Source organism: Meriones unguiculatus, chromosome 12 (assembly GCF_030254825.1).
Source record: "Meriones unguiculatus strain TT.TT164.6M chromosome 12, Bangor_MerUng_6.1, whole genome shotgun sequence".
NCBI lineage: Eukaryota > Metazoa > Chordata > Mammalia > Rodentia > Muridae > Meriones > Meriones unguiculatus.
Window position 1 is genome coordinate 44,755,888 of NC_083360.1, and position 25,249 is coordinate 44,781,136.

Genomic DNA, 25,249 nt, shown 5'->3' on the forward strand with positions numbered 1-25,249 from the left:
AAGGAAGCAAGAGATCTGCTCTTGGGGGGGAGGGGATTGGAGGTGGATATAGTAAAGGCATGAAAGTCAAGTGCACCCCTCATCTGAAGGCCTCTGTTCCACTCTTGCTCTTTGACCCCTTTCTCTCTCCATTGCTCATGCTCCCTCCACCCTCACCCTTGCATCTTTGTTCTAGTCACCTTTGGTCTTCTCCTCTTGTGACAGCTGTTGTGGCTGTGGCAGCTAGCAGATGATGACCTTCTGGGTTGCTTGCCATGAGGCTGGGTCTGCCAGACATTCAGACCATTCAGCATGGGGCCATGTGCTGTTGCTGGAAGGCTCAGTGGGGGTGCGAGCACTGAGGAACTGATTTCTGCTGAAGGAAGCAAAGCCTGTGACTCTAAGGCCAATTTCAACAGGGCACTAAGGAGCACATCAATCATCATTGCCACAAGAAAATCCTGCAGTGAGCGTGCTTTTTAAATACTGGCAGGCACTTGAGAATGGTTCCAGCAACCCCAGACTCTGTGGTCTAGCTCCTATGTCATGGTTTTTAGTGATTTAATTAACTGGTAAAGGTTTTTAATGGCAGGGGTCCCTTTCGTTTTTCTTTAGAATGTGTATGTGTGTGTACATCCATGGGCACATGTATGTGTGGACATGATAGGGAACTGCTCTGAGATGTATGTCTCACAGCACATGTGTGGAGGTCAGAGGATGACTGGTGGGGAGGAGGGTGTTTCTCTCTTTACATCTTTACATAAGCTATAGGCTCCAGAGATCATACGTGGTTCTCAGGCTTCCGTGGCAAACACCATTCAATACATGCTGAACCATCTCACTGGCCCTCCTACCATTCATTTGTTAAGTCCAGATTTAATGCCTTTCCAGGAATTCAGCATCTCCTGTAACCTTTTGCCCCTATTCAGAGCACAAATAATTCAGAGAAGAGTGAGACGGCAGGGAAGGATCCAGATCTCCTATCAGCAATAGTGACAGATAGTAGCCTTTCAGGGTCACCGAAGCCTCAAGGACAGGCAGCCCTGCGTGAGACTGGGACAGAAGCCATCGGGGTCTCCCTTGTGAGTGCTGCCTGCTTGCAGCTGGTTCAGAGACTGTGGTGGGATGCCAAGCGTATTTGCTGCGGGTCACAATGCACCTTCCCAACCTCCAAAATAAACAGGGAAGAACAAAGCTCACTTTAACTTTTGCACACGACTACACAACACTCCCATTGTGCTGGGCGCGGGCAGGAAGTGACAGCCCAGTTCTGTTTGTCTATCATATTTTAGTAGGACCAACTGGCAGGGCTCCAGGCTCTGTGTGGCCTGACACCCACGCCCCCTGCTCTGTTCCTGTCCCAGGCATCATCAGCCTATGGCACTTGAGCTTCTCTAACTACTCTGCTTTGCAGATGTTTTTCTCCCCATCTAAAATGAATACAATATGTGCCCAAATCTCAGAAACATCTTGAGAAAATAGTCACAGCCAGAGGATTTCTTTGCTGTTATGATTGTACAGCTTCCTGGACCCAAAGGAGAGACGTGATTTGTGCTTTTCTGGCAATCCCACGGCCTAATAATTTTTCCGTATACTTTCCAGTTTAAATTTAGGCCAGGCAATGGAAGGAAAATGTGAAACAGATTTATACACTACAGCATACGTGTGCGAGCGGGTGGGGCTGTATGTGGGCGTTTCCGTGTGAGTGTGCAAGCGTGTGTGAATGTGTGACTGTACAGGAATGTGTCAGATGCATGAACATCCATTTCAGAGGTTGGAGCTGCCACACTGAAAGCGCTTCTCCAGATCATCTGTGCAGCGCTGTTGTAGGCTGGTGGCCTGGCCCAATGTTCCCACTCTTCACCATTCAGCCTGGATCAAGTTGCCTGTGTTGGGAAGGGAGATCTTCCTCTGGACTGCCCGCTGGTTCAGAGATCTCTCCTGTAAAACAGAGTATCTAAAGTCCCCGTGACCAGGGCTTCTTGATGAAGTGAGCAGGCCATTGTCCAGGACACACTGAGAACAAAACTTGAACTCCAGAAAACCCTAACAGTATCATTAGCCATGATGGGTAGGAAGGAGGGTCTTCTCAGGGAAGATACCAGCATTTCCTAACCTCTGAAATATCAGGGTGGTTCACATTCTGTTTTTATCAAAGCTTTTGCCAATGGCAAATTCCATTTGGGCCTTTTCCTGTCAAGAGAATTCCAACAGGCAAGACTCAAATGGAGTCTGCGGCCCTCAGTCGATGGGCCTTTAACAGTCTTACATACATGTCCCTGACATTTGTATACAGAGTACACACTTTGATACTCAAAACAGTCATTTCATTTTACCTTAAAAGGGATCCACGTGCCTCTCCCCTCAGCCACTATGCCAGGGAGCAATTGTGATACATCTGTTGTCTTTGCCTTATAGGAAGCCTATGTGATGGCCAGTGTGGACAATCCTCATGTATGTCGCCTCCTGGGCATCTGCCTGACCTCCACTGTCCAGCTCATCACACAGCTCATGCCCTACGGTTGCCTCCTGGACTATGTCAGAGAGCATAAGGACAACATTGGCTCTCAGTACCTACTCAACTGGTGTGTGCAGATTGCAAAGGTAAACGCATGGAGAGCTCTGCCTGCTGGAGTGCGCAGGCAGCCAGTGGCAGGATAAATGTTTCCATGTAGTACAAAGCGCTTTGACTTGCCGTACTCTTCCCTGGTCTTCCGGGAGTGACAATGATCATTACTAAGAGCACTGGGAAAAGCAGCAAGGGTGGTAGGTGGCAAGGAGAACATGTCTTATGTCACCCTTCTGAGCCATTAGTTTCTCCACTCTGCGTGACTGGGTCAGCTGAGAGGGGAGGTGGGTGTGTGTGCATACAGGATAAATAGTTTTCTTTATTTTAGCTTAAGTTCATTTGCTTGGCTTGGGCACTGAGCCAGTGCCCACACAGCTCATGCTGAAAATCCCGTCACTTCAAGTGGACAGTTTTCTCAGTACAGGTATGCAACACTGTTGGATGCTGTCCTTGTTTCTCTGGAGTTCTTTTTGGTGAACACTGTGGTAGTTTGTGGCATGGGATGGTGGTTTCCCTCAGTCAGGACTTAAGAGTAATATCAGCAAATCAGGGTGAGGCCAGAAGAAGGAGGATGAAGGAGATGGGGATGGTGTGGACATGTGGCCAGGGCAAGGATTATCATCAAGTCTGGTGTGGAGGTTTAAAGAGGCCACTGGTAGGGCTACTTCACTGGCCCCCATCACAGGCATATTCCTGAGCCAGAGAGTAGCTGAGGGATCACAAATTCCCCCAATCTCCATGGGGTGAGGATGAGCACAGAGCAACAGACCAAGCATTTAACTGTCCATAAGCCTCCTAAGGACTCAAACTTTCATCTCAAATTTCCCCATCTCATTCTCAGCCACGCATCATATTTTGGCACCAAACATGGAAAGTTTGGTTTATTCTCTAACTGTAAGGGGACATTTTTATGTGGTTGAATTTAAGGAATTTGTGGTAAAGCCTGGTCTCTTAAGTATATGTCATCATTCCCATCCTCTTCAGACAGTTGGCTGTGCTGTTGAAGGATGTGCAAGGGACCACAGGAGCAGAGACAAATGGGCTCCAAGATCTGGACCAGTTCTTACTGCTTACAGCCCCTGGTCATGGTGGTAGTTGCTCCTTGCATGTAAGAGGAAGTGTTGAAGTTGCCTTATCCATCTCTACAGAGTTGCATGAACATGTGACATAACAAGACCACCTCTGTCTGAGTGCTTTGGCATAGGAGGAGGTCTGCTCCTTGGTATGAAACTCTGGGCCATGCTGCAAAAGCAAAAGCCCTATCCCCAGTGATCCAGACTGCAACATGTTTTTTATATGGTTGCATGACCTGAGAATATGCCTCAGCCACAACCTGGAAAGTCAGAACCACTCAGTCCTCTCCAGCTAGTATGACCATGTGTGCTGGCCTCTACCATCTGCTCTGCACAGCATATAGGGGTTACGTTATGAATATTAGACAGTGGTCCTGGAACACGGTCGTGTGTGCCTGAGTTGCTAAGGAATCCTGTTGCTTCTAAATGTTTATTTCTTGTGTGTAGTTGTTTCCTGGTACTACCATGGTAAAGTCCTCCTGATTTGATGTCTTTGTCACAGTAAAAGCTTATCACCTTGTTGTTCTAGAGGCCAGCAGTCCAACCTCAGGCTGTTCAAGAGGCAATGGCTTTCAGGGATCTTGGGAGGCCCACTGCATGTCTCTCAGCTTCTGATGTCCCCAGCACTTTTTAGCTTTTGTGTCAGCAGTCGCTGCTTCTTTCTCCATCTGACATTTTCCCTGTCTATTTTCACATAAAGATGCCAGTCACTGGGTTCGAAAATACTAACTAGCAGATTGTTAATATCCTAACGAGAAAGAGATGAAGTTACAGCTATTGTGCTTATCTTATCTTATTTTCTCCACATCAGGAACACTCACAAAAACATCAAGTTGCATCTCATAAATATATAGAAAAAAAGAGGTGCCAATCATTGGACTTAGGGCCCATCCAAAATCCAAATTGATGTGCATCAACATCTGTAAGTAATTAGGTTTTCCGAGTCCCATTTCCAAATAAAGTTCCATTCTGCAGTTCTAAATAGATATGAAGTTTGGGGCCAGTTTTTAACCTGCTTCAGTAGCTGACCTCTGGCAACCTGCTTCAGCAGCTGACCTCTGGCTAACTCAGAATAGCTTTTCATAGATATAAGATGGTTTCTGAAGGCCTACTGAAGCCCTCCCTCCTGAACTCTGTAATTCCCTCATATTTTCCCCGAGATTCCCAAAGACAGGACATGATGCACTCCCTTCTCAAGCAGTCTTTTATTTTACTCTGCTTTCATTTCCCCACATGCTGATCTCTGGGAAGATCTGGCTCATTCTTGAGTTTGTGACCACTTTTCCAGCTGTAAGATGAGAGAGATCTAGCTGTGTCCCCAGACGGTGGCAGAGCTACCAGAGCTCTCAGTCCCTAGGGCCAGCTTCTCTTGTGTGACTACTGATGCTCAGTTCACCAGGGGAAAAGTGAGCCTTCTTAGTGATAGGGCACAGCTCAGTGCAGAATGACTGCCAAACACACACAAGACCCTGTCATACACATACACAGTACACGGAGAGCCTCTATGAGTTTTGCCCAAACCAAAATGGGCTTACTATTTCAGCAAACTATAAATCCAAATCTTGATTTTAGCGCTCAAGAGTTGGGCAAACTAGGCAGGCTGCTCAGTGTTCTTTGGCTGCTGAGTGCTGGTGAGGCTGCTCAGTGTTCTTTGGCTGTTGAGTGCCACCTAACTTTTTGCGTGGTAGGGGAGAGACCAGCCAGCCTGTCACCTGCCTCGGGTTCCAATGTACATCTGCTGCCCATTGCGACCTCCCTTCTCTCTTCTCTCTTCCATCTGGCTAACCACGGTCTGCAGTGGCTAAAATCACTGCAGCCCGATGTGTTGTTTCTATTTCTTTCAATTTTACTTTATTTGAAAGTAGAATCTTCTAGCCTACATTTTCCTGTCTCTGATTTGGAGTCCCCCTCTTCCCCCCGAATCTTCACATTCACATTGGAAGTTTGAGTGACTTCTAAAACCCACCCTTCTGAAAGCATTGCAGCACCCACCACAGACAACAATTCTGAATAATGTGAGTGCCATTCAAGCGTGAGCTGCCAGCGTTGCTGAGGTTTGATTATCACTTAAGATCATTTTCTATATAATATTAATCATAATTTCAACCTATTATTTAAAGCCACTGTTGTACTGTTAATGTTATTTTGATTGGAAGTCTTTCCATGTTTGGAAAGTCCAAGCAGTCCATACTTTGCTTGGACTTCACTTGCTTGGGAATTCACAAGGAAAACCTTCTGTGCCATATTGAACTAGCCGAGTAGTAGACTGTGTGCCCCCAAAGGGGAGGAACACAGTGTTTTTCCAGGTGATAAGGAGAAAACTTTGCTCCTGAGTTAATGGCAATATATCTCAGTATTAAACAGTTTTCCTTCTATAAGAGCAAAGGAAAACTTTCCAAAGGCATTTAGTGGCTTAGGACAAACTGAAGTCCTAACATTTCAAAGTAGGATTTACTACCTCACAGATACCTTCGTTGACCCACACAAGCACTGACCAGCTTCAGAAGCATTCTAGATATTGATGGTTATACATGCTCATTGTCTGAGGTAAACTGCCAAGAAGTTTGAAAATGAAGGACTGGAGAGAGGGACGGAGGGAGAATGTGAGGGAGGAAGAGAAAGATGGAGACAGGGAAGAGGTAGTTAGGGAAGAAACCAGCATAGGATTGGTAGACTGTAAGAGAGTTATGGCAAAAATTGATCCTCTTTTCTACACACAGCCTGTGGAGCCTCGGGGGGTTCAGACAGGAGAGTGCTTCAATGCACCCACTGCCCCTGTCCAAAATGGGCCAGAAAGATCCACTTATCTTCACTGCACACATCTCATTGATGCCTGCACAACAGTATCCTTGCAAACAGGACCAAATATCTGCATTATTTTAGTCAGTTAATTTTTTTCTTCTATCATTCAACATAAAACACAACTAAATTTAAGCAGCCAACCTAAGATGATCTTAATACAGTATAAATGTAAAAAGCTCATTCAACAAAATCCAGCAAGTTGCAGAATGAGGATTTAACACCATGTGCTCACGTGCTCACATGTCTACATTCTTTTCCTGCACTTGATGCTGAAGCACAGAAACATCCCCCACCTGTCTCCCAGCTCTTCTCCCTCCTTGAGGGGTCCACTAAGCCTGGGATTATCCTTATCACCTTATCACAGTTCCTAGAGCGGGACGGAAATGGAGCCTGTGCTAGCCTCTCTGAACTTTGCCCAAGAAATGCAGGCTGTAGAGCCCTTGGGAGATTGGGTCTTTAAATGTCACTCTCTACACTCAGCTCTTACTTCTGCAGCATAGTGTACCGAAAGACCTTTGATATCCCTGGAAGGCACACAACTAGGCCAGCTCTTTTAAGCTGGAGTTCAAATAGTGTGACTCTTCAAATTCACTTTTTAACTTCAGCTTCTCAAAATCCATTCTCGCTGTGCTGTAGCAATTAGACAAAAATAAATATGTTAAACTCAATTAAAGTAAAAAGAGTCAGGAAATGAGCCTTCCAAGAGGCCCCACAGGGGCCAGTGCTGATATGACTGTTTAGATTCGGAGAGTTCATAAGCAGTATCGCAGCTCTTATCTTTAGTGACCAGTTAAAATATAACCCTGTCGGGTTCTGAGATGGCCTCTCAAGCTGCCTTGACAGCGTGTGGCAGAGTGAAGCGGATGGAGTTGTGTCTACGTTCCAATGCAGCTAATCTCTCTGTCCCAAGTTTACGTGATTTAAGACCCTCACTGAGCTGTGTACCTCAGAGCATGTGCATGATCTCTCCTGGCATTCCCAACCTTTTTCTGAGGAAACCAGTGTTTACAGTAAGGCCACAATGCTCCTTTAAAGCCCTGAGCCTATGGGTGTAATGAGCTAGCAAGGCTCCATGGCTTTATCAGAAACACACAATGACAGACTGCTCTTGACTCACCACCAAGTGCTGGGCTTTTGTAGTTTTGATTTGGGTAGCACAAGCAGATTTGGCCCAGCTAGCAAGTTTCATTTAGAGGCCACATCTGGGGAAGTTAGGGCTGATCCCCATGGTGGCTGGAGACTGATAGCTTGTCTGGGAAGCAGCCTGCTCTAGATCTGAACCCTTGGGTCTCTGACAAGCTGGCCCTGTAGGTATGTACACAGAGAGGCTGCTGCATTATGGCAATAGCTGCTGCATTCTCAATTCTTGGCACTGCAGCTATCATTCATTCAATTGCTCATTTTTAAAAAATGTACAAAATGTGTCCCACAAACCAAATCTGGGTTGAGCAGGTTATTATTGTTTCAGACAGAGTCTTGAATAGCCCAGACTGGTCTTAAATTCAAAGGTATCCTTGAACTCCTGATCCTCCTGGCACTACTTCTGAAGTGCTATGACTACAGGTGTGCACCAGCACACCTGAGACTCTGTTAAACATTTAAAGCAGCTAAATAAAAGTCAGTACTGGGGGTTGGTGCAGTCTGAAATGAGTTCCCATGTCCTCCTTGTTCATGTAATAAATAGACAAAAAACAAGAAGCTTTAAACTGAGTCAGAGGAAGAAAGAGAGTCACTGGTCCTCTGCATAGATACTGTCTGTGACTTGTCACTTTAAGCATGTGCAACACCCACACAGTAGTTCCCAGCGTGAAGAATGAATGAAAGACAACGGAGAAGAACAGAAGACAGCAAGGGTAAGAGAGGGTAAGGATGGAGGAGAGGAGAGATGAGAAAGGAGGCAGAGAAGAAGAGAGAAAAAAGGCGAGAGGCAGGAAGAGAGCCAGTGAGGACAGGGAAGGAGAGAGGAGAAAATGGGAGAGGGGCAAGAAGAGAACCAGTGAGGACATTTTACCCAGTCAAGGGGCCAAATGTTTACACTCATTTTCAACTGAGGAAAAGTTCATTAGATTTAACATGGAGAAGTCCTTACTCTTATAAGAAACAAAAGGCGCCAAAGACTAGAACAGTTTACAGCTCTGTAAGTCAGAGAGGCGGCTGGAGTGGAGGAAGGAGGCAGCCCCTGGAGTGCACAAGAGAAAGGAGCAGAGAAAGTGAGTCCTGTGTTTGGAAGTGTTTCTTCGGCTTCTGCTCCTTTCTGTACCTTCACCTCCCATCCTGCAGTGGATGTATCTATCTATCTATCTGTCTTGGAAGTGCTTGTCCAGAGAAGAAGCTGCCCGCTTCCTCCTGAGTAGACACCTTTATTTCCTTGCACATGCAAATCTTCAGAAAGAAACACATAAACTGAACAGCATCTAAAACACGAGACACTTCCTAAATAATATGATGAGGAGGCAGGCAGTTCGTGTTGACAAGAAACACAGACAGCAATTGTATTTTCCAAGGAAAGAAAGACATCAAGCATTTCCAAATAGCATCCTCATGGAAGTCTACTTTCATGAGACGGCCAGTTCTACCCTCGAAAGGAACATTATTTCATTCTGATAGGCCAAGTCAACACTCATGTTTTATGTGAGAATCTATGCAAAAAATAGCAGTTTGCCTGAAAGTTTGGAGGACAAACTTTTTCTGTAGGTATACTCTGACAGTGTACTAAAGTGGAAGTGTTTTCACTATAGCAAAAACGCTAGAACAAGGGTTGGCCAGAGTGTCACTTACTTCTTGGAGGAAGGGGCTCAGAAAACTCTGCTCTCAGTCAGCTCTGTAAAGGTGAGTTCATAAAACATTAGTCTGACAAGAAGTGGGAAGCAGGGCCTACTCTTCCAGACAGAGAAAAACGTGTTTGCAAATAGAAGAGAGATAGTGTAGAACAAAACACACAAGATATCAACACGTTAGAGTCCTTCTCACCTCTCCCTTCTGACAAGTCTGTCCCTGCACAGAGAAGGCGTTTCTGGTACCCTAGAGTCAGCAGACTGCATCCAGGTAAACGCCAAGAGAGCCCAGCTCAGTGATCCCACACCAGAGAAGGAGTAGAGGCCAAAAATGACACCCGTTGGCCAGCAGCCAGGAAAACTTCTGTGACAGGGACACCAGAAGATTTGAGCAAAGACAGAAATTCAAAGGGAGTGTTTGTGGGAATCCATTGCACATTGGTATGCTAGTTCCATCTCAAGCATTATTTCTTTATTGCTATTATATTAGCTATTCCAATTGCAGCCTAATTATGGAGCAGCCAAGGAGGTGGTAAAGGATGGTGTCTTGTAAATCATACTCAAGGCCCGCATACTTTTAGTTAGAAAAATAAAAAAAAGTAGAATAAAAGAAAACCCACTGAGCAGTCTTCTTTGTAATCAGTGAGTGAGTCACATAAAACAGTCTAAAGAACATGACAAAATATACAGCTGGAATCCACCAAAGAACCCTGCTTTGCCACAGCCTAGTGGGACTTGCATTAGCCCCCTTAACATAAGGACAGAGCTGATACAGGAGGCCATGTAGAGGCTCCAGGGAGCAAGCTGTAGAGGAAGCAGAAACCTTAGGCCTGCACAGTTGAGTCTTACTCTACCGCTGGTCTACTCTGCTTCTAACCTGAGTATCTGGATGGAGAAAAATTCTTGATCACATGGTTTTAGCTTCCTTCCCTTGTCATTCACTCAGGATAATTACTAATGTTTACCAGCTTCAAGTTGCACTGTCTGTCAAGCAAAGTACACAGGCTAACAATGTGTTCCCTGGTGTTGAGCGGCCCGGGGAGTCTTGTGGGCTTACCCTTGATTCTGGATGCAGGAGACCACCTTTTTGTTACCTTGGATAGTTCACTCACTCACTGCAGGGCCCTCTGTGTTTCAGGGCATGAACTATCTGGAAGATCGACGTTTAGTGCACCGTGACCTGGCAGCCAGGAATGTCCTGGTGAAGACGCCACAGCATGTCAAGATCACAGACTTTGGGCTGGCCAAGCTGCTTGGTGCTGAGGAGAAAGAATACCATGCAGAGGGGGGCAAAGTAAGTCCTGATGGTAGATCACAAAGCATTTTCCTGACCGTGCAGACTGATCACCCTACCTGTCAGCTGTGGGCAGCAGCTGCACCATGACCTGGGTCTAGTCCAGGTCATCCTCTAGTTTATGAGTGGATTTTGGTGGGAGAGGTGGTAGAGAAGGAGACTTGCCCAGGGGCTAAAGAGAGCCAGCTCCCATCGCCAGGTGACTATTAATAACTGTTGAGTTCCACTCCCTCCTCCAGGAGGAAAACACTCTTCAAAAGACCAGCTGGGAAATATCATCGCTAATTTAGTAGCACCGGCTCTTGAGACTCATATTCAGCAAGTGTTGTTCTGGGAGTTCCGGTGAGTCTTTGTGACTCATGCCAGGGACTGGCAATGAGGGGGCTGGCTCTCTTCCCTCTGCATTGTTTTTAGTTGCTTCAAGGCCTCTATCATGGCAGTAAGGGGGATACACAGACCTGTCAGACCCCCGAAAGGTTCTCATCCATCCCCAGCTACAGCCCTCTTATCATACTGACAGTATGGCTCTAAATAGCACTGTCAACCCCTGAACTCGGTTATTGAAAACATACCCAAAGCCTGGGAGCTAAGGCTGCAGGGAAATACCACAGCCTCAGTTCATCAAAACAGTCCATTGCCCAAAATGCTCTCAGCTGTAGCTTTCATAAAGTGACTCTGGGACCCACTTGTTCTCTGGTAAATTTGAAAATCCCCTACTGAGAGGGAGCATAGGCCTGAAGCCTGCCAAGGTCACCTGACTTTCCACATTAGTCATCTGTAATTACACTTAGAGTGACTGAATATCTTCAGCTGTAAGCTAATAGTCTTCTTGCTGCTTTATCTCACATTGTCCCAAGGTGCCTATCAAGTGGATGGCTTTGGAATCAATTTTACACCGAATTTACACACACCAAAGCGATGTCTGGAGCTATGGTGAGTCAACACTCTGATGCTAATGCATTTGTACTGAGGCCAAGCCAGCTCTTATTGTTTGTTAATTGGCTTTATATGATCTGACAATCCAAGTGTTACCTTGCAAGACAGTGAGTATTCAATAATGGAGTTGCTGCCTATCTATTGTACTAAAAGAATCTGACAAAGGAAATGAAGCTTAACTATACCACCAAGTATTACTACAGACAGCCATGAAGTCATGCTGCAGGGAAGGTCATGGCAGGCAGGTCGGGGAGAAGGACCCAACTGTGGGTTAAGGCTTTGTTTGCAGAGGTCAAATGAACATAACCTCCTGCTGTGAACTTGAAGTAAACCAAAGGAAGAGAGAAAAGGAGGTTTCATGGGATGGGGGGGATCATTTCTGATAGAGAAATGATGTTTTCTTAATAAATGTTCAAGACCGTTGTTTCACATGGTGCTTGATTTAATATCTCTGTGTCGAAGAGTAGCCTGACAAGGATGAACTATGAAGATAGCTGTGGAAAGGAAATAACAACAGGAAGACAGTTATACCTTGTTGCACAAGAAAGAACCATCTCACCAGGCCCCAACTCTTCTACACACATCACAGCCATGCACAGGACCCTGCTTTCCTTCACAGGGTGACCACTCTTGCCAAGCCTTCTTTGCTTACTCCTCCCTCATCTTGAGCCTATTATGGTCTCACCTTGGTTGCTGTGTCAGGCACTTTGCTTGTTGAATCTCCCCCCAGCCATTCACAGAAAGGTTAGAAAACACTGTCATTATAAAATTCAACTCTCACCTCAAAAGAGAAAAGGGATTTCGAACCAGACATGGGTGTTCATCACCAAGGATCACAAATTCAGGTTGCCCTGAACATTTCCCCCATGGAGGCAGATACATCAGGTTATGTTAGCTACAGAACAAAGAACGCTCTATATCCAGTTCTGTGCCGTTGACAACCTTGGTTCATAAGGTCCTTGTTTGCACTGCTGTTGAGTTTAAGGTACTCAGAGCAGCTGTGTAAGTGGGCAGATCTTGTTCTGTGACAAACTCATGCTCCACAGTTGCCCTTATCTTTAAGGTTATTACTGAACTATTTTACTTATCAGTCAGCAACTCTATGCCTCACATTTAGCTAAATATTTTATGCATAAGACCTTACTAGACCCATGAAGTCATGCTGTGAAACAGATACTAGTACTCTACTTGATAGGAAAACCAAAGGTATCAGCAGTTAAACCAATGGTTCAATGCTACAAAACCATAGGTTTTTCAATACTTAGCAACAATAATGACTAGAGATTAGGTGTTGTGTTATCCATTAACTCATGAAGCAATGACTTTGCCTGTTTTGTCTGATTAGGAGTCACTGTGTGGGAACTGATGACCTTTGGGTCCAAGCCTTATGATGGAATCCCTGCAAGTGAGATCTCATCCATCCTAGAGAAAGGAGAGCGCCTTCCACAGCCACCTATCTGCACCATCGATGTCTACATGATCATGGTCAAGTGTGAGTGACTGGGGTGACCAGCTACACTCATGTAAATAGGTCTGGAAGAACATGACTACTCTTAGCCAAGAAGCCAAGGCCTTCATTTCCCCCAAAGAAATAGCATCAGTCTTAAGGCAGGCAGACAATTCTAGAAGCATCATAAACTCTTTCTGCAAGCATTCTTTAGGAAGTACTTGCTTGACTCATTCTGACCTCATATTTGCCCATATTGGCAAGTAAAAAAAAAAAAAAAAATCAAAACTTTAAGAAGCCATTATTCCAAAATATTCCATTCTCTGAGTTTCTCTGTGAACTTACAAGGTTGAATTCTACTTAGAGACCTGTTGCTAGAGAGACTTAATGTTTTAAAATGACTAACAATAAGTGCCTGTGGGAGTTTGATAGAACCACCAATTCTGCCTTGGCTTAAACCATTCAAACAGTGGATTTATGTGAGGTCTCCTATAGTAAAGCAGTTAATCATTCTAATCCCAAAGAGAGTGTGCATTTGGATCAGTGCTGTTATCCCACACAAATCACAACTGTACTGTTAAAACAACATTACACATATGATAGCGCTGGTATAAAAACAGCACAGCAATAAGACAGAGCCATTGCTTTAGTTTGGTTTCTGTTGCTGTGATAAAACACTGATCAAAAGCAGTGTGGGAGGAAAGGCTTCATTTGGCTTATGGCTTACTGTCCATAATCAAGGGAAGCAAGGGGAAGAGCTGAAATCAGTAACCTGGAGACAGGAACTAAAGCAGGAACATAGGAACGCTGCTTACTGGCTTGCACTCATGATTCATTCAGCCTGCTTTCTTTTTTTTAATTTTTTATTAAATTACAGTTTGTTCACTTTGTATCCCAGCTGTAGCCCCCTCCCTCATTCCCTCCCAGTCCCACCCTTCCTCCCTCCCTCATCTCCTCCCATGCCCATCCCCAAATCAACTGATAGGAACAGGCCTCCTCCCGTTCTCTCTGACCCTGGCCTATCAAGTCTCATCAGGACTGGCTGCATTGTCTTCCTCTGTGGCCTGATAAGGCTGCTCCCCACTCAGGGGGAGGTGATCAAAGAACCAGCCAGACAGTCCCTGTTCCCTTGCTAGGGAAACCACTTGGAGACTAAGCTGACATGGGCTACATCTGTGCAGGGGTTCTAGGTTACTCCTTGGTTGGAGTATCAGTCTCAGAAATGACCCCTGTGCCCAGATATTTTGGTTCTGTTGGTCTCCTTTTGGAGTTCTTGTCCCCTCCAGGTCTTTCTATCTCCCCCATCTTTCATAAGATTCCCTGCACTCTGTCCAAAGTTTGGCTATGAGTCTGAGCATGTCCTTTGATACCCTGCTGGGTAGAGTCTTTCAGAGCTTTCTTAGACAACTGAAATACACCAGCCAAGGAGTAGCACCACCCATGATGGGCTGGGCCCACTCACATCATCATTAATCAGGAAAATGCCCAGCGGACTTGCTTACGGGCCAGTCTAATGGAGGCATTTCCTCAGTTAACATTTCCTTTTCCCAGGTGACTCTAGTTTATTTCAAGTTGGCAAAAAGATAAGAACAGCCAGGTTAACATAAATAAGTATAGATCTCCGAAAGTAGACCAGAGAGTTAATCTATTTTCCTACTTTGCTCTGAGCTGAGGAAGCTGAGGCCAGGAAAGGTTACATGATTTGTCTAAGGTCACATAGCAGTTTGGCCTAAAATAGCTTGATATCCAGTTGAAGGAAATAAACTGAATCCCCAAGAGGCACAGGGATTTCTAGTGCACAGTTTACCCTCCCCATTGCTGAATCTATATTTAGATCATTGTGTAATGCAGTGCACCAGGGCGGCTGTTAAATATATCTTCACATAGAAGGTACTAGCTTTATGAGGCCTTAGGTTCAGTCACTAGCATTGTTAAATACATACATACATACATACATACATGAGTGATGAGACATGGATCCAACCTTGTCACTTGCATGAATGGGAACTAATTTTAGAATGCAATAAGACCTTGATATTTCTCTAAATTTAATCTGATTTCTAGTGTGGAAGGCTTTAGAGTAGGGACCATGAAAACACAGGCATAACAAATTCAGAGTTGTTCAGTAATGACTTCCACACAGCAATACCCTGTTGTCACTGAAGATTGTAATGCAAGAATGATGACTAAGAAAGGACACTGTAGAAATTTTAGAGTATATGTTATTGTTGCTCTGACTTAAAAATAATGTATAAGGTTGGGAATGAATGCACAGGGCCCTGGGTTCCAGCCCCTGAATGGCAACAACTTCTCATGGACTTTAAGAACTAACCAGTGTCAGCTCATGTGCCAAGGCTGAAAAATCTTTCACAAAGACCATGTCTTCATCATTCATTTGCCTAGCAAAATCACAGCAGAAATGCTTAAAGCAATGAATGTCCTCCTCATTGTTTCCTCCAGGACTGTAATTGTGCTTCATTTCTTTCTCAGGCTGGATGATAGATGCTGAAAGCCGTCCAAAGTTCCGAGAGTTGATTGTTGAATTCTCCAAAATGGCCCGAGACCCCCAGCGCTACCTTGTCATCCAGGTACCAGACCGCAGCTTGTACTTCCATTGCTGAAATCTCTCCAATATCTGCAGATACAGCTGTGGGCCATGTTTCTGTTAATATAGCTTTCTGTGTATCTGAGCTGTTTCAATTATGACACAATGGTTTTGAAATACAAGGGGAGAAGAGGTAGGTCCTATCAAACTCTAAGTCACCAATTCATTTATGAAGTTCCACTAGGACCCAACCTGGCCCTCACCTCACTTTTGGTTTTTTAGAGCCATGGCTTTCCTAAACAGAGAAGCAAGACTTCACTGTCAACCTACATGGCTTCTATCCTGACTCTGTATTCACCCCTGTACAACCAATCAGCCCGTCTCCTCGCCTAATTCTGGAATAACAAAATTAAGATTGTTTGACTTTGTGGATTTAAAGATTCAGTAAAATAATATATACAAAACATTGCATAGTATTGGGTTGTGGACAAATGTTCCCATTGCTTCTTTTTCTCCCCTCTCTTCAACTACTTTTCATACGGATGCTGTCAGATCCAGGAGGCTTTGTGTTTTGTTAAATTCCCAAGTATCCACACATTAAAATGGAAAGGCTCTGATTACCTGAGACCCACAGAGCTTGTACTGTAACTAAAGTGGCAAACCTGTAGACACCTGTTGATAGAGACACTCACTCCTGTAGCCAGGAAGCAGAAGACCAGCTGCATTGCCCTTTCTAATAGTCCCAAAATCTGTTCCAGGGAGATGAAAGAATGCATTTGCCGAGCCCTACAGACTCCAATTTTTACCGCGCCCTGATGGATGAGGAGGACATGGAAGATGTAGTTGATGCTGATGAGTACCTCATCCCACAGCAAGGCTTCTTCAGCAGCCCGTCCACATCTCGGACTCCTCTCCTGAGTTCTCTGGTATGAAGTCTCTTCCTGTCTCTCTATTTCTTTCTGTGTCTCTCTCTTTCCTGTCTCCCTTCTGATTTAAATTGATTTAGTTTCCATTTTCCAGATTTTCTTTAGAAAAAAAGGAGTAAATTTTAACCAAATAGAACCTAGACTAATAATCAACACCTAAGGATTTTGGTTATTTAATTGCCTAATTTTTCTAGGCTGTAATTCAAGACAAAAATGCTTCTCTCTCTCTCTCAAAAAAAAAGTTCAAAGCGTTAAACATCTTGAAATATTTTTACTCCATGAGACCCATCTCCTGCATCCACTAGAAACTGATGAGAACATACGAGTGAACCATATGCAATATTGCTTTCTTTTTTTTTTCCAGAGTGCAACCAGCAACAATTCTACTGTGGCTTGCATTAATAGAAATGGGGTACGTATGACCATGTTATAAACCAGAATCAAATTAGGTACATGGGGAATGTGCCCATCTTAGCCCACATTGTGCTGACTTTTCTTCCGCACTTTCTTTTCTACACCATGGCTTCTTTGACTGGAATCCACAGGACCTCCAAGTGTGGCTCACAGGCAGACAGTATCACCATCACCTGGCAGCTGTCAGAAATAAGATGTTCAGGCCTCCAGCAGACCACTAACAGGGTCTGTGGGGGTGCCACCAGTGTTGGCATGAGCCTTCCTAGTCACATTGAAAGTGGTGAAATGCAGGGCCCTCAGTCAGTGTCTGCACTATGCTCTCCGGAAGCTACTACACCACAAATTCAATTTTAACTGACATGAAATAAAATGTAAAATTCAACTCCTCACACATTTCATGTGTTCTGTAGCCACATGTGGTAAGTGACTCCCTTATAATGGAACACAGATTACAAGGCATCTCCATCTCTTCAGGAAGTTCTATTAAATGTACTGATCAGGATATTGCCTGTCTGTAGCCCAGTGGTGCAGGTGTGACTTTGAAGCTTGTCAGAAATCTACTCTGCCAGATTTCATTGAATCTCCTTTTCTTGTTTGTTTTTTGTGGCAGAATCTGACAATGTAGCCCAACTGGCCTTGAATTCATGATCCTTGTGCCTCAGCGTCTAGAGTTCCAAAATCACAATCATGGGTCAGCATACCTAGCGTGAATCTGCATTTTAATGGGGCCACAGGTGAAGTTATTCTACAGAAAGGTCTGAGTGATCCTCACTGAAGTATCCCTGCTTCTCTCTCCCACAGAGCTGTCGGATCAAGGAAGACAGCTTCTTGCAGCGGTACAGCTCTGACCCCACTGGTGCCTTAACAGAGGACAACATAGATGATACATTCCTCCCTGCGCCTGGTGAGTAGTGTGCTCAGGAAACAGTCGTCGGGCCTTGGTGTCTACCTCCACTTCCTCAGGCGCAAGTCAGTTGTGGAATTGTCAGAGGTGGAGACTATGTAAATTTGTAGACATAGTAAGGAAGCAAGAAGCAGAAACTGAGAGAACTTAGCATATTGAGAGGCCTGTGACAAATACATGTTACAACTGGGTTTTCTGCAGATTTGGTGGCTTGGAAGCAAGTAGCAAAATATCCATGTATGTATGTATGAATGCATGTATATATGTATATTGTATGTGTATATCTGAATATAAAAGGTGGATATATATATATCCTCTGTGTGTGTGTGTCTCTCTCTGAAACACACACACACACACATACAAACACACACACCATGTCATCCTTTCAAATTGGCAAAAACTGCTTATGTCCATTGCTTTGAGAAGTACAGAAAATGTCACCAGTTATTCTGTAGTCTCCATATTATTTCCTGAACTTCCTTGCCCTTGGGTGTCAATTGTCTTGCTGAAGACATTTTCAGGGTTCCCAGTGAGCTATGGAACTCTGCTTTGGGATCTTGGGGTGAGGCTTTACTAATTCTCTCACATTTTCTTTTTCATTTCAGAATATATAAACCAATCTGTTCCTAAAAGGCCGGCAGGCTCGGTGCAGAACCCTGTCTATCACAATCAGCCCCTGCACCCAGCTCCTGGCAGAGACCTGCATTATCAGAATCCCCATAGCAATGCCGTGGGTAACCCTGAGTATCTCAACACTGCCCAGCCCACCTGCATCAGTAGTGCATTTGACAGCCCTGCAATCTGGGTCCAGAAAGGCAGCCACCAAATGAGCTTGGACAACCCTGACTACCAGCAGGACTTCTTTCCCAAGGAAGCCAAGCCAAATGGCATCTTTAAGGGCCCCACAGCCGAAAATGCAGAATACCTTCGGGTAGCACCCCCCAGCAGCGAGTTCATCGGAGCATGACGCAGAGGGGCAGCAGGCCAGCTAGAAAATTTCCAGACTTTGCCGAAGCCCAGGACCAAGCCGTGGCTGCACCTCCACTCCCAACAGTCATGCCCACCTTGTGCCAAATGTCAGAACCTCAGACTGGTGTTTAAACCCTAACTCTGGCAGGCTTTGTCATTGAGCCAAGAAGTGGGCCCCTCCCCTGGTGCACTTTGGGAAGTTGAAGGTGCGTCTTTTAATCTTCAAAATGTGAAGATTCCACAAAAATCCACCAAGAATGTTGTCCATTGGAACAGAAGTTTACCTCATGGTGAGGTACATAGGGAAAAAAACATACATACGGAGATTTGCTGCACAGGGACCTTTGGGATTGTTATTGTCTTTATCGGTTTGATTTACGGGCTCTCCCAAGGAGGAAGAAGTTTGCTTGGAGTATGTATGACACAGAGTTGCCTAGAGCTAATTGTGGCTAGAACGGTTGGTTCTCCTAGCTCTGCTTCAAGACACTTCCGTGGCAAGACAAGACACAGGAAGACCTGCGTCCCCTGAGCAGGCTACACTGTACAGCATTAAATCATGGCAGGTACAATAGGTTAAGCCACTTTGTTATGTACTAGGGCTGGGAGAAGATGGATAAAGGGATAGAATTTTCCTCAGACTTACTTTTACATAAATATGTCCCAGGTACATAACACATACTAGCTTATCAGTGTTTTCTATTAGACTTCCTTTTATGCTTTCTGCTTTGTTGTTTTGAGTTGTAATATGCTTTCTTGTCTTGGTTTCATGAAGTCAACAACAACAAAAAGCAGTATTCTCAAAGAACAGCTACTATCCTACATTTAAATAATCCGTGTTCTAAACGAAAGCCTTTAGTTAAGATGGAGTGACGATGCAAAAGTTCACAGAGAAATATTTTAGTCTCTGCATAGTATCTGTTGAGGTGTGTATCATGAGACTACAAAAGTGATGCTGCTCTTCAAATCCTTCTCTCTGCCTTCACCCCTACACACCACAAAATTTGTATAAGCCATGCATGGAGGATAATCTTTTTCATTTTTTAATTTGTTTACTGGAGATATTTTTTTTCTCCCTGGTAAACTGCCACCAAATGTTTTCTTTCCATTTGAGGAAGTTTATCTAGGCTACTATGGAATAAGTGACAGCCCATGGTGGGACTGGCATGCAGGCCTCAGGAAAAAGAATGTTAAAAACAGAGTGGAACTCAAGTGGCAAGCATGCATTATGAGATTGAAAGTCTTTGGGGGAGAAATTCATTCCTAGGTAATGAATTTCCCCACTAACATTGGTGTATCTAGCGACTCGAGATCTCAATGTTTGTTCTTACTTTGGTCATCCTTGTAGACAAATTGATTGATAGCCATTTTTGGTAAACAATTATTTTAATGCTCTTGGTGTCTATCCCTTCCCATTTATCAAGGGATGGACAGAAGGGAACTCATAAACACTAACCATAAACCAGAAAGGACATATCAGCCAGGCACCAAGAGCACAGACCAGGGATGATGCATTCTATTGGAGACATCTAAAAACTTCACAACTAGATAATGTTGTTCATTATGCTCTGAGAATAAAAAGTCTTAAACACCAGGGAAATGGAAAGTATGCATTCATAGAGCACTGGTTCTCAACCTTCCTAATGCTGCGACCCTTTAATAACCCTTTAATACAAGACCCTCATCTTGTAGTGACTCTCAACCACAAAATTATTTCCATTGCTACTTCATAACTGTAATTTTGCTACTGTTATGAATCACAATGTAAATATCTAATATACAGAATATCTGATAATGCAACCTCTGTGGGGGTCATGACCCACAGGTTGAGAAGCACTGCCTTTTAAGACCTCAACCAAGAGGACCGTGACCAGGGGGCTCGGTTAGTGAGTCAAGTACAAGGCCAAGTCAATTTTCCTGACATGCTTGCTGCTGCCTCAAGCCTGGGAATTAGAGTTGCAAGATCCTCTGAGTTTCCTCACTGTTGTTCACTCCTGGCAATGCCAGGCTGTCCTCTATGAAAATAAGCAAGGAAAAACATTAAGCAACATTTCTAGACTTTGAAATTCCATGCCATTGCCAGAAAATGCCACTTTGATCATTATCCACCCAGAATGCAGAGGAAACATTTAGGCAGGTGTTTGCTCAGAATTGGGATATAGAATGACTTGCTTGTCAGAAGCAGGAGACTGGTGAGGGAGAGCAGTTGAAAGCCAGTCAAATTGTAGCAATGAAATCCTAGGATTTTTTTTTTTACTTTGAGACACTTTCTTATAACAAAATAAAGAAGCAAAAGCTATTCAAACTTGCTTTTCTTCTTATGTAAGTATTCTGCATAAAGTTTAGTTGTTGTCAGGGCTAACTTTATGTTTGCCCATGTGTCCTCAGTGTGTCTGTGCAGGGAGACATGGAGCTCTGAGAGCTGAGATGCAGACCCTTTTGCAGGGATTCCCAACCTCCCTGATACTGCAGCCCATTAATACAGTTCCCCCATGCTGATATATAAGGAGCCCATAACATTATATCTTATGAAAATTACTTTTTTACCTCATGATGGGAAATGATAATCTCTTAAATCCTTAATCCCTCTGCCATAGACTTTATAGAGACAAGCTCTTGTGAGGCAGCAAATTGCATTCCAGCCAATGATAACATGGTTTAGAGAATTTTTAAACACTCTCTTTTTGCTCTTGCATTCCACCCATCCCCAAACTGTAGACATAAAAGAGCCTTGAGCTGCATAAGTACCAAAGGCCTGGTTCTGGGGGCTGTGCTATCATGAGAAATTTCCAGCCAGCAACATTTCAACTCAATTGGTCTTAAACCCGTGGACTTTTCAGAGTGCACACAGGATATTCCAATAAACACCAAAATCAAGAGACACTGGAGGAGAAAAAAATTAAAAGACTTGAGAAGGGGACTGTTGGCAGCAGTGGTGGCTGCTCATCTGTGTTCATTGGTTTTGGCGCTCTGGTCACACTTGTATAAGACAGCGCTGGTACATGATGATCGAGTACTCATTTCTACCCTCACTGCAAATGAGAATTCCCTGGAGAGCTTAAATCTTCCCAGTCCCTGCAGTCTAATGCAGTCAGAATCCCAGAGATGCACCGCATTTGGGGTTCTAATAGAGAGCCTGGAAGGAAGTTTGCACTGTCTTCATCAGTTGAACAGGCCTGCCACTCTACTCTGTCCAAAGTCAGAGTTGAATAAAAGGGCCTGGGTAGGGGAGAGCCCCCCCGGCTCACAGAAAGCGTAATTTGCAGTCATCACTATGCCTGAGTTGGGCACAAGTGTGGCCTTTCCAAAATCCTCCTTTTTCTTTCTTTTTTTTTTCCAGCACAACCTTTATCCTGAAAATGGCAAATACATAAAGCTGAGCCTCCCTAAAGTCCTGGGACATCTTGTTAAAGTGTTGGGACATTTTGCATTATCTGAGAAACAAGGCATAAAACAGACCACCCTCCACCACCCCTGAATGAGCAGTTCCCACTTAAGAAGCAGATGTTAAACTTCGCTTAATCTCTACTTTCTTTTGATAAGCATGTGTTAGTATTATAGCATGGTGATCTGTTTACATTTCCTTGCTTCAGGGCTGCAAAACCTTAACTGAGCAGAAATCCCTCACTCTTTCTCCCAGCCACACCTGCCATTCCAGAGACAAAAATCTTTGTACTGTTAAAGTCACATTTAGACAGAATTTGTAAATGTAAATGTATTTTTGTAACTTTTTTTCAGTATAGTGTTCTCTTTATGTAGCACTGAACTCTGTAAAGTATATTTTTTTAGGAAACTCATTCTTTTATCTTTTTTTTAACTAAAGAAAACTGTTGCTTTAGAAAAACTGCAATGAAATTGAAATCTTCACTGAAAATGGTTCAACTGGGGGAGAAGTCTATTTTCTCTTAGTGAATAAGCAGCCTCATCGCAGAACTAAGCTAGGTCGGTCATTGCCACAGTGAATGAGAGGAGGGTCCTTTCAGCATCATACAGGCAGAAAAGGGGAAAGGCGCATGAGCTTAATGCTGCTGTGAACAGGAGCTATGGATTCTGAGACAAGGTTAGCATAGGGATGCCTGCCTGCTCATCACTACCAAAAGAATTTAAATGTGTGTCATTCTCTGATGATCCAATATGACCTTGTAAATGTAAGAGATTCAATAATACAACACTTTGTTGGTTTACATATGCTAACGTGACATTAACACCAATTACTTTGTTTTTATATTTACGATGTTGTTCACTTATTACTGTGTCCTAGAAATGTCTAAAAAGCAACAATAATATTTGTGCTATTTGCCTTACTCACTATATTCCTTAAAATCTACCAAGTGCAGACATGGTCACTCCGGAGAAGGTTTTGTCAGTCATGCATGCACCATAAAATCACCTAGGGAGGTTTTAAAACTCTTGAAACACAGCCATACCCAAGAACAAATATGAATCTCCGTGGGGCAAAACCTGGGAATTTTTATACTTTATAAGTCCTAAGTCCTTTGTCATGTATAGACAATGTTAAAAATCACAAACACGGGGATTAGCTCCAGACTCACAGCTGACTCTGTAAATGCAGACGGTATCCAGACCCAGAGAACCCTACGCCTGCTTGCCAGCATCTTTCTGGGAGGAGAGGTGTCAGGAACCTAGGCAGGATTCCCATGGCAGCTGTCCAGGCAGTGAAGGGTAAAGCATCTAGCCAACAGATGAGAGCCGAGGGAAGTGAAACAAAGACATCCCCACCACCATCACAGTGTTGCCTAAGCGAGCTCTAGGAAGGATGAGTGGTGGTAAGGTGAAGGTATGATGCTGCTTCTGTGTCCAGCGCCATTGGCAACCCACCAACCTGTGGCAACCCACTAACCTCCATCATCCAGAATGAAAGTGCTGACCTTTTATTTTGACTGCAAAGGGCAGACTTTAAGACAATTGCTAATACTTGGGCGGCTCTTACAAAAAGAAAACTCCAAGAAGGGGAATCTTGCACTAAGAAACACACATACATGCATGTGCACACCTACACACAGACACACTAAATCTAGGATAAAAACTGAAGCAGCTAATCCATATTTTTCTGCCGTGTGTGTACATGCACAGTAGTCCTCTGAGGTCTAAACCTGTCTTGCCCTAATCACCAACAAAATTGCTAGGAGTCATTACGTCAACACTGGCAGAAAACTCCGAGGGGATTTAACTTTACCCATCTTACATGCACCTTTTATTTTGAAATTGTAATGCCCTACTCTCCTGATTTGGATACAAAGTATTGTTGCTGTATAATATAATGGCCTGGAAATGAAGACACCCCAGGATATGATGACTATTTCTAGACATAATGACATGACTGATTAACACCAGACAGCTATAATTTCATGTTAGTTTCTTTCAAGTTTTATAGCTTCGTATATGGTACATTTTAACTTTGGAAAGTTTCACAACAATGAAAGCAATATTTGTACAAATGCAAAGCCAGATCTCGTCTATATGCTGTTGATTAGAATGTGCTGATTGTACACTATTAAAAATTAGATGTATGTCCTTTATTGTTTGCTACTCCTAAGAACTTAATAATTTTGCATTCTTTGTTAACAGTGCAATGTTGTTTTCTGTTTTCGTTCATGTCTGACTATAGACATTTTTTTCTTGACTTTTTCTTGATTTCAAATTTATTTTCATTCAACTTGCTGATTTTTGTGGTGCTGTGTGGACTGATGAGCTGTATTCCCCCACTCCAACTGAAAACATTTTTAAAAATTAATAAACCTTATTTTTAGAGAAGATTTAGAATCATAGCAAAGTATAAAAGAAAGTACAGGAAACTCCTGTTCCCACATATCTGGCCTCTTCATCACACCCATCCTTATTGCGGTAACTGAATAACTCCTTAGAAAAAAAAAAAAACCTACAAGCCAGCTCAGAGACTTCCCTTGTATAACTGGACTCCACCTCTGAGATTTTGCTTAGGCTCTTCAGACACAATATGATTCTTTCCAGGCTTTCATATTCTTGACAGACAGGCAGGCTTTTCCACAAAGGAAAAGCATCCTAATGGTGAAAGAATCATCACCATAGAAAAGAACTTCAGAAACCCAGACACAAGGACTGAACAGCACTGAGTAGGCTCACTTATCAGCTGGCTGGGGAGGGCCAGGCCAACACCTGCAGTCAGTGTCCCTGGCCAATGAGTCGTCTATGGGGCTTTAAGTTCTTGACTCTCCAGTAGAGTCTGGCTCCAGAGAATAAGTCAAACTCTTCATTCCACAACCTTCCCTCCACCAGCTGTTCCCACACAATGCCCTAGCATTATTTCTTTTACACAGGAGGACGGAGGACAGGAAGCTGGGCTCTGCTGGCTCTAGCAACCCACAATAGCTACAGTGCTGCTTCTGAATCATTTCCAGAGAAGCTGCAGCTTTATCTCTGTGTTTTTCATTCTGGACACTATCAGTCACTTACAATTGTGGGGCTGGTCCACATAGAAGGAGGTCTCCAAGCCAACGAGGTGCATGTATAATAAGCAAATGAAGAGCTTTCCAGATCCTTGGGGCCTGGAATCTAATGTGGGAGTTGACCACTCTCTCTGCTTCCTGACCTTCCACCCACTGATTGGCTGTATCCCCATG

The 25,249-nt window shown here is 43.9% G+C and overlaps 1 protein-coding gene across 1 annotated transcript in view; it reads left to right on the forward strand.

The window, feature by feature from the left end:
* Egfr (epidermal growth factor receptor) overlaps positions 1-24,404 on the forward strand; it is a 167,311-nt gene extending 142,907 nt beyond the window's left edge. Inside the window, exons 20-28 of the mRNA XM_060365703.1 lie at positions 2,398-2,583; positions 10,336-10,491; positions 11,349-11,424; positions 12,773-12,919; positions 15,365-15,462; positions 16,178-16,345; positions 16,710-16,757; positions 17,561-17,663; positions 18,269-24,404. Coding sequence (XP_060221686.1) covers positions 2,398-2,583; positions 10,336-10,491; positions 11,349-11,424; positions 12,773-12,919; positions 15,365-15,462; positions 16,178-16,345; positions 16,710-16,757; positions 17,561-17,663; positions 18,269-18,630 — 1,344 coding nt within the window. The 3' untranslated portion in view covers positions 18,631-24,404. The remainder of the gene's footprint in view (positions 1-2,397; positions 2,584-10,335; positions 10,492-11,348; positions 11,425-12,772; positions 12,920-15,364; positions 15,463-16,177; positions 16,346-16,709; positions 16,758-17,560; positions 17,664-18,268) is intronic.
* Positions 24,405-25,249: the final 845 nt, after the last annotated feature.